This window comes from Sminthopsis crassicaudata, chromosome 1, assembly GCF_048593235.1.
Source record: "Sminthopsis crassicaudata isolate SCR6 chromosome 1, ASM4859323v1, whole genome shotgun sequence".
Lineage (NCBI taxonomy): Eukaryota > Metazoa > Chordata > Mammalia > Dasyuromorphia > Dasyuridae > Sminthopsis > Sminthopsis crassicaudata.
Genome location: NC_133617.1, coordinates 511,171,605 through 511,181,050, shown reverse-complemented (window position 1 = coordinate 511,181,050; position 9,446 = coordinate 511,171,605). Strand labels below are relative to the sequence as shown.

General features: G+C 32.5%; 1 protein-coding gene across 1 annotated transcript in view; it reads right to left on the bottom strand.

Moving 5' to 3' along the window:
• Positions 1 to 412: 412 nt before the first annotated feature.
• The window catches only part of COPS3 (COP9 signalosome subunit 3), a 29,663-nt gene continuing 20,629 nt past the window's right edge, over positions 413 to 9,446 (bottom strand). The window contains exons 7-12 of the mRNA XM_074281597.1: positions 6,465 to 6,605; positions 5,311 to 5,484; positions 4,013 to 4,099; positions 3,035 to 3,148; positions 1,078 to 1,158; positions 413 to 728 (exon numbers count right to left, since the gene is read on the bottom strand). Of these exons, the coding sequence (XP_074137698.1) occupies positions 675 to 728; positions 1,078 to 1,158; positions 3,035 to 3,148; positions 4,013 to 4,099; positions 5,311 to 5,484; positions 6,465 to 6,605 (651 nt within the window). The 3' untranslated portion in view covers positions 413 to 674. The remainder of the gene's footprint in view (positions 729 to 1,077; positions 1,159 to 3,034; positions 3,149 to 4,012; positions 4,100 to 5,310; positions 5,485 to 6,464; positions 6,606 to 9,446) is intronic.

Sequence of the window (9,446 nt, the reverse complement as noted above, 5' to 3'; positions counted from 1 at the left end):
GGGGGGAAAAAAAGCTATGTTCAAGATTATAAAAGGATATTTCATGCACCATTATTTTGGAAAGTGCTTAAAAATGTTTGATAGCATCCCTTTAATTCTTAGTTCTACACCAGTACCAGCAGACTGTGTAAATATTTTGGTTCCTCTGAAAATTGAAAACTAAAACTAATTTTGCCAAATCTAGTAGGCAATGTCCAAGTCTATAAAGTCTTAAATAGCTTTTGCCTTTCAAGTAAACCCTATTCCTCCCCCCCACCTTTTTTGTAAAACCAAACTATCATTGATTTCAGGGAGTCAAAAAAGCTTTCAAATAGTAACTAGTTTTATGTCCCTGTTTCTCACAAAAGAAAACTGTTTTCAGAAAGGGGAGGGGAGAGGGAAGTACTACAGGAACACAGTAACATTCAAGCCATTTAAAACAAAAGGTAGATTATTTAATGCATTAACGATGTTAATCTGAAGATAAATAAATTCACAAGAGACTTTAAAAGTTTGAGATCTTTTCCTTTCTTTGCAGAGAGAAAATTTTTGAAAGCATATAGGACTGAAGATGTCAAAACAAAATTTAATTTCTTAATGTCCAGATAAAACAGTTTCAGTCCTCTCTGCCATTCTCATAGTTTCCAATGGTCAAGTGGTGGTTCTTTCAGTTTAAAGCACAGAAAATGTAAATTTCAAGAATAACTGGATGGTTTGCTTCCTGAATCATCTTCTTGTGAGCCCATACTCTGCAGAACAGGAAAAGAAAAGTTATTTTTACTCTTTTACATTTCTTTTTCATCTATCCAAAATTACAATAATCTTTCTCATAGATTATTCTCACTTCTTGTACAAAAAATTCATTTCAAGGAATCAGTCTCCAATCTTCTCTAAATAAAACTGTCTAATAGTCATGATGTTAAGAACTGAAAGTCTTACTGCCAAGCTATATGAATATTTATTTTTCATGATACATAACAGAATACTTTGATATTTCAATATTATAAAATCTGAAATCCTAATTATATTCCAGATATAGGAAGGAATTTACATACCTTTCTCCTCCAACTCACTTTAAATTAAAAGAAAAAATAATACCTTTTGTACAAACTGAGGATTCACTGTGATTTCTTGATCCATGGCCTTGAGTCGCTCATCAAGCTCTATACATTTCAGCATCTGAGATATACAAATTTATATTTAATATGATAAAAAGTGAAATTGGCTTAAAGTAGTTTATTCAAAATGTAAAGAAATTGATATGTATATTAAGCAAAACTACATTGCAATTAGGATTCCAAGTCATGAAACAAATCTTTTTTTTCCTCACACAAATAAACATAGTACTCATACTTTCCTTCTCTCAACATCATCACCTACCCCCCCTAAGATGCCCACAAAAGTGAAATTGATTTCAAATTCACTATGAAACTTATGAAGATAGTGGAAAGAAACCAGGAAATTGGAAACGACATTAAATCAAGCTTCTAAACCAATTCTGAAATAACAAAGTCAACAAAAAAAGACAGAATGAAACAATTTTCTGGTTCAAGATAACTTAGAAAGAGGAGGACAGATACAGGTAGTATCCGGGAAAGCTAACAGGAGGCTCTGTAACACAGATGAGCAACAAAGGTTCTGGCACAGAATGCAAATTGCCAGTCCCAGAATCTAGAACACAACAGACTCAACTAGGCCAGATCAACCCAGCTCAGTGGGCAAATTGCCAGAACCTTGAGGTCCCAGCATAAGACATCTGGAATAGTGTCCCAGGAGCAGAGCTCAATTTTAAGAGCCATAAGACAGACTAAAAGAATGAACAAAAAAAGTAGAAAGAACTTTGGTCATAAAAAGCTATTATGACAACAGGAAAGATCAAAACACAAACTCAGAAAGGAGCAATGTCAAAATGCCTTCATGCTAATAAGCCTCAAAGGGAAATATGATTTCAAGTCCAAAATTTCTTCTTGGAAGAGCTCAAAAAAGATTTTTAAAATCCAAGAAATAAAAGAAAAATTAGGAAAAGAAATGAGAGTTTTGCAAGAGAGCGTCAACAGTGTGGAAAAGGAAGGACAAAAATTGACTGAAGAAACACAACTCATTAAAAATTAGAATTGGCCAAATGGAAAAGGAAGTGCAAAAGCCAACTGAAGAAAATAATTTCTTAAAAATTAGAATTGGGCAAGTAGAAGCTAATGACACTATGAGATATCAAGAATCAGTCAAAATCAAAAGAATGAAAAAAAAAAAAAAAACAGAAAAAAGCAAACTGCTAGGCTTACACTTACCATTTAAATCAATATCTCAAACATCTCTAAGATAAAAGTATTAATGATTTTTATGCATTCAAAAACTTGAATGAAAAAGCAATTTATCAAGAAGTTCCCTCTGTTTCAACTCCCTAAAACTATAAGTAATCCTCAGCTAATGAAAATCAATTCATATGATAAGATACAAGAAATTGTTATAAAGTCAATTGCTCCTTGTTTGCCAACTGAAAGCAGACAGGATATTGGTAACTAATCTAAAATATTTTATCCCGTGTAGGATCCAGAGAGCTAACAAGTCACTCATGCTCAAGCATGCTGCTACTTAAGAGCTCCTGGAGAAGATACTAATGACAACACTACTTATCAATGCCAGCCTTTAAAAATGCCACCTCCCTTTAGAAAGTGATCCTTTTGGGGATAGAAAGGGAAATGGGAAGAACAGGAGTTTATGTATTCCTAACATTCTGCATTAGAATGTAAAATGCATTTTTGCCACTGAAACAGTATTAAATGATGTTGAGCTGCAGTTGAAAACAGTAAGAGGCACAAGATGAAATGAGAAAGCTGGCCTGGGAATCTAACCACCATTTCTACCAAGCCTTGCCTCTATGAGAAAATGTATGCTGAACTAACATTTATAAACAAACATTTGAAACACAACTCATAGGTAATCTGAGAAGTACCTGCACTTGGTACTAAAAATGAGTTTTTAAGGTACAGAAATAGTGAAGTCTTCTAATCCCTGTAAATTTCAATCAAACTAGAACATTTACATTAATATTTACCTCCTGATCGATGTTATGAAGCATAGCTGGATTGTTATATTTTTCAGGATTATCATGGAAACTGACCATACCATCCTTCTGATTAATACTTGCAAAAATTTCACCATCTTCTATCTATAGATAAGAGGAATCATAAAAAACAGAGCTTTATTAAACATATAATGCCAATCATTAAAGTAAAAATTAATGACTCTTCAATTATAAGCCTGTTCATGACAGTTGGACAGTAAATTTTGACTGTGGTTTTTAGGAGAAAAAAAAATTAAACACCTTTAATAAGTGTACTGCCAGCAGTAAATATTCCAATTTGAAGGGGGGAGGTAGTAAATTTTAGTTAAAAATACAAGAAAACCAAAATTTATGCTTACATATAAATATATTTAGAACAGGGCTTTAATGGAAGAAAATCTTTAGAGATCTCTCTCTCTTTCTCTCTCACCCACACCCTACACCCCCCACACCTGGAAAGAAAGACTTCCCCTACTGGCCTAGAGATGGATGCCATGTGTTATGCAAATGCTAGTCTAGCTTAATTTGAAGAAATTCATCTCCAAAAAACTGTCAACCAGATTATGAGGAGGAATTATAACCTATATTAATAAAGAGCACTCATACCCTCCCTTCTCTCCTGGTTTCCTTCAAATCTCACCTAATGTCTAACCTTTTACAAGAAGTTTTTCCTGACCTAATTTTAATAATGTCTCTCTATTGATTTTCTCCATTTTATTTACCGTATCTTATTTATTCAGTTATTTCCCCCATTAGACTGTGAGCACTTTGAGAGCAAGATCTGTTTTTGGCTTTTCTTTGTATCCATAGTGCTTAATATGTGCTAGCTGACTGACACTGATAAAATCTTTTGAAATACTAAAGTTCATATGCAAATACATGAATTTTTGCCTATTACTTAGGCAGCATGAATATTTTTTAGTAGCCAATTTTCATCTACAAAATTATCTCAAGGATATCCTTGCTTACCATGTGAAGGACATATTTTTCTGCCTCCTGAGGTCCTGACAATTGTACACGACTTGCCATATCTTGTAATGACAATGTTAAAAATGTCTGAAATTGAGAAGCAGAATTTGGACATCACTAGAAACAGCTGTGAGGTATATATTTATTAGATAAACAATTCCACTTATTTCAATGGAAATACTATATTAATCCTACTATATCAATATACCAAAAAATATACTAAAGTATTTTAAAATAAAATCTGTGGAGTGGGATTTGACACTGAAAAATCTATACCCTCCAATGGATAAAGTCATATGGGCAAGTAGTAAATAGGTCATTTATTTTTGGCAGTATACGAGAAACCAATGTCCCAACTTTCTCTCCCTTGAAATTAACTTTTGATATCCAAAATTGATAAAATGTCCAATATTGGATAACACTTTTTAGCACTGACTAGATTTAAAATACATGAACTTTTAGATTTAGGTATATGTCCATATAAGTAAATTTTCTTTCTAAGTCACTTACCAAAAAGTCTATTCATTTATTCTGAGGTCCTGCAACCATTTGAGTTGACAAAATCAAGAATGATGCTTGATAAAATGGGGTTATTTTTGAGCCAGAATCAATCTAAAAAGCTCCATGATAAGGGAACTCTTTATACCAATACAGACCTACATAGTCTTATAATTTTTAATTTTAGAAGCTGCCTATAGCACCAGAGTTTAAATGACTTGCCCAGGATCAGAAGGACAGTGTAAAGATTCTGACATAAAGTCAGAGTCAGTATATAAACCTAGACCCTAGACTCCACATCTTTTCTTTATTTTCTGTTACAATGTTTTCCATGAAAAAATAGAAATATAATTAAAGGATTAAAAGCGAGCACACTTGGAAATAGGTAGTTGGGAAATTTTTTTTCATATTCCAAAAAGTATAGATATTTATCCATGTACCACAATTTAGTCCCACAATGCTATTGATTTCACTTCACTTAATGGAAAAGCGTGTTTCAATGAAAAACATTAGAGCAGTGTCTTTCATATTGAAGGTCAGCACACTTAGAAATTTCAAGGGAATAAAGGAAACTATTGCTACACCTCATCTTTAATGCATTGCCACTTGATTTATTCCTCAATCCTTCCAGTCATTCTGTACCTGCTTTTTTTTTTTCTCTTGGCTACCCAAATTCAATTCTGCAGAGAAGAAAACCCAACCATTTTCCTAACAGAAACTCCTACCATACTACTTTTGGAATAGAGATTTTGTAGGAGCCTCAGAAGACTCATGAGACAAAGTATGAGAATTCATCTTACCTTTGTTAGCCTTTGAATGTTCTTCTTATAAAGAGAGGACAAACACTGCTTAACCAGCCCCATATTGTTATCTCTAGTGAAAGTTTCACTATGTTTGTTTACCAGATTTCGGAGTTCTGATGGATTATTGGTTGAATAAACTTGTGCTAATTCATGGTAAGCATTGCTAAGGGGCTACAGTTTTAAAAAGGAGAAAACAAATACATAAAGTTAGGTTTATAGAAAGCAAATAAGTGCTGATTTTGTAAGTAATGAGAAAACTATTAAAAATACATGCAAAAATAAGGACAAAAAAGACTGTCTAAATAATGCTTTTCAGGCACGTTATTACTAGCAATAAAGTAAAATGGCTTAGATATTATAGATATAACAGATAATGCAATTTTTTTCTTAAAAATGAAAATTAGTATCCTTAAAATTTTCTGGCTATCATCTAGTAAAATGAAGCATATAATTAAGTAACAAGGCAGTATTCTGGCTTTTCTTATACTCAACCTTTTTCTAGCTATTGGTCATTCAATGGAAGATAAACAAAAGATATAAGAAGAACCACATGAACCTCCCTCACAACCCTTAACGAGATAAATGTTTTTGCTATGGATACCATATTAATATTATAACTAAATTGTTAATTTATATAGAAATGAAAAGTATAGGCATTGTCATTAGAAAATTATTGAATATTATAAGAGATTAGTCCCTGGGTCACTTGAGGAATTCAAGTGGTCCCCAAACCGTTTCTTAAGAATGGCTGCCATGTGGCATGGTATCTCATTACTTGTTCAGAGTACTTTAGTTAATTAAGTAGAATAAACTTGTTCTGGGTATTTAATAGATTTGACTTGTTATGCCAACAAACTAACTTGAAAACCCACCACTAGGAATCCTAACCACTTGCTGTATATAAGACTGGATCATGAGAAGAATTTCCTCAACTGGAATTTAAAGCATTATTTAACTAAATAATTATTTTAAGGAAAGACTAACTTAAATCTGATTCTTCATAGAACATAAAGCTTTTAATACAAAACACACTATGCAAATGATATTTAAAGAAATAATCATACTTTAAGACATTGACTTTGCAATGACATATTTATTTTTACTGTAACAATTTTTCTTAAAAACAAGTTATTTTTCTTTAGAATACTTACTTTAATGAATCTACCAACAATCTGAGAAGTGTATTTTGGCAGTTGTTGAACTTTGCCCAGTAATATCAAAGAAACTAGAATATACTTCTTATAAGATTCCAACATAATATGACTGACTGCCATGGCAGGAGTAGTTATGGCCTGAGTAAGAAAAAGATGTTAGATTTAGTTATAATTAGAAATAAAAGCTAACTTAAGGTTTCCAAATCTTTTTACATAAATTTTCTCATTTAATCCTCACATTCCTGTATGGTAGGTGCTATTTTCTATACCCCTATTTTACAAATAAAGAAACTGATGCTGAGGTTACGTGATCTGCCCAGGGTCATAAAACTAGTTTCTGGTTTGGGATTTGAACCCAAATCTTCTTGGCTCTAAGTATTCTAAACTGCTCCATAATACCTCCATAGTAGTAGGTATAGATATGTTCTAGCAAGAGGTGGTAAATCACTGGGCATAGGAATCTTCTCACATAAAACTCAACACTCACATCGAAAAGTACATATATCATTTAGTACTGTTATTTTACACTTTTTTTTTTAACAAATTTTTACAGATTTATTTTCAGATAACTGAAATTTCCAAAACTAAATTTTGAACTGGTGAATAGTTACATTAAAGAAGGCTATTTCTTACTTTCTTAAATAGAGATATACTTCATTTTATTTATTTATTTTTATTATGGCTTTTTATTTACAAAGCATATATGCATGGGTAATTTTTCCAACATTGACCTTTGCATAACCTTTTGTTCTAAATTTTCCCCTCCTTCCCCCTACCTCCTCCCCTAGCTAGCAGGTAGTCCAATACATATTAAATATGTTGAAATACACGTAAGATCCAATATATGTATATATATTTATACAGTTATCTTGTTGCACAAGAAAAATCAGATAAAGAAGGAAGAAAAAGAAAAATTGAGAAAGAAAACAAAATGCAAGCAAATAATAGAGAGAGTGAGAATGCTATGTTGTGTTCCACACTCTGTTCCCATAGTTCTCTCTTTGGGTGTAGATGATTCTCTTCATCACTGCACAAATGGAACTGGTTTGAATCATCTCAATATTGGAAAGAGCCACATCTGTCAGAATTGATCATTATATAATCTTGCTGTTGCCATATATAATCAGTTCCTGGTTCTGCACATTTCACTTAGCATCAGTTCATGTAGGTCTCAACAAGCCTCAAAGCAGATCCAATCTTTTTTTTTTTTTTTTTTTTTTTTGCTGAGGCAATCAGAGTTAAGTGACTTGCCCAGGGTCACACAGGTAGTGTTAAATGCCTGAGACTAGATTAGAACTTAGGTCCTCCTGACTTCAGGGCTAGTGCTCTATCCACTGTACTTCCTAGCTACCCCAAACAGCGACATACTTTAAACAGAGGATAATGAACATAATATTTTCTTGATGACTCAGTAATATAATCATATATTAGAAAGAGCAAGGGACTCCCAAGACAGAAGACCTGTGTTCAGAGCCCAGCTTTGCTGAAAGACCTTGAGTTAAATCTTGATTTAACCTGTTTGAATCTGTTTCCTCATCCCTAAAATATAGATACCATTACTTATTGTATATAGGGCTTTTGTCTGGGAAGTCTTTTGAAACACACTACTAAGTTTCTACTAAGTAAGTTTCTGCTACTGCAATTTATCTTTGGAAGTTACTGTGTGTATAGGGCTGTTTGCTGTTGGCACAAACTTCAGTGCCTTTAGAATTGCATCTGTAGAAGTGCTAAATCTGACTATATAAGCTTTTTAAATAGTCACTCAGAAACACCCAATAGGCATGACTTACTATGACTACAACATCTCCTTCAGTAACGATAGCTAATAACATTTTTATACATTGCAGACAAAAAACAGCAGGAAGAAATAGAAGGAGAAATTCCAGTTAAAATAATTGTAGAGACTATAAAATACTTGGGAGTCTACTTGCCAGGATATACATAAGATCTATATAAACACAACTACAAAATACTTCATATAAAGACAGATCTAAATAATTGGAGAAATATTAATTGCTTATGGGTAAGTTGAGCCATTATAATGAAAACGACATCTCTAAATTAATTTACTTATTTGAGACCATATCAATCAAACTGAGGAGTTATTTTTAGAACTAGGAAGAAAAATAACAAAATTCATCTAGAGGAACAAAAGGTCAAGAATACCAAGGGAATCAATTAAAAAAAAAAATTTGAAGGAAACCAACCTAGCAATACCAGATTTCAAGCTATACTACAAAGTAGTAACCCATCAAAACAATTTGATACTGGATACGAAATAATGGTAGCTCAATGAAATAGATTGGGTAGATAATATACAAAAGTAAATTACCACATGACCTGGAATTTGATAAATTCAAAGATCCAAATAGTTGAGGCAAGAACTTTCCAACAAAACTACTGGGAAAACCAGAAAACAGTCTGACAGAAATTACACACAGACTAACATTTTATCTTATACCAAAATAAGCTTAAGATAGATATGTTTTGTAAACATAAAAGATGGTATGATGGGCAAATTATAGAGGAGCATGGAAAAAAAATTACTTATCAAATCTATGAAGAGTTCATTCCTGAACAAGAGATACAGACGATCACAAGGATAAAATGGATAATTTTTATCATATTAAATTAAAAAGGCTTCTCACAAACAAAATTAATGTGGCTGAAATGAGAAAGAAAATAGGAAACTTGGAAAAAAATGACCCAGCAATATCACTACTAGATCTGTATCCCAAAATGATCAAAGGAAAGGAAATGAATCTATATGTACAAAAACATTTATGGTAGTTTTCTTTGTGGTAGCAAAGAAGTGAAAACTGAGGGGATGTTCTTCAGTTGGGGAATGGCTAACCAATTTGTATATCATTATGATTAAATACTATTGTGTTGTAAAAAATGATGGAGGGGATGGCTTCACAAAAATTGAAAAGCTTTACATGAAGTGATGCAAAGTAAAGTGAGCAGAACTAGGAAAAC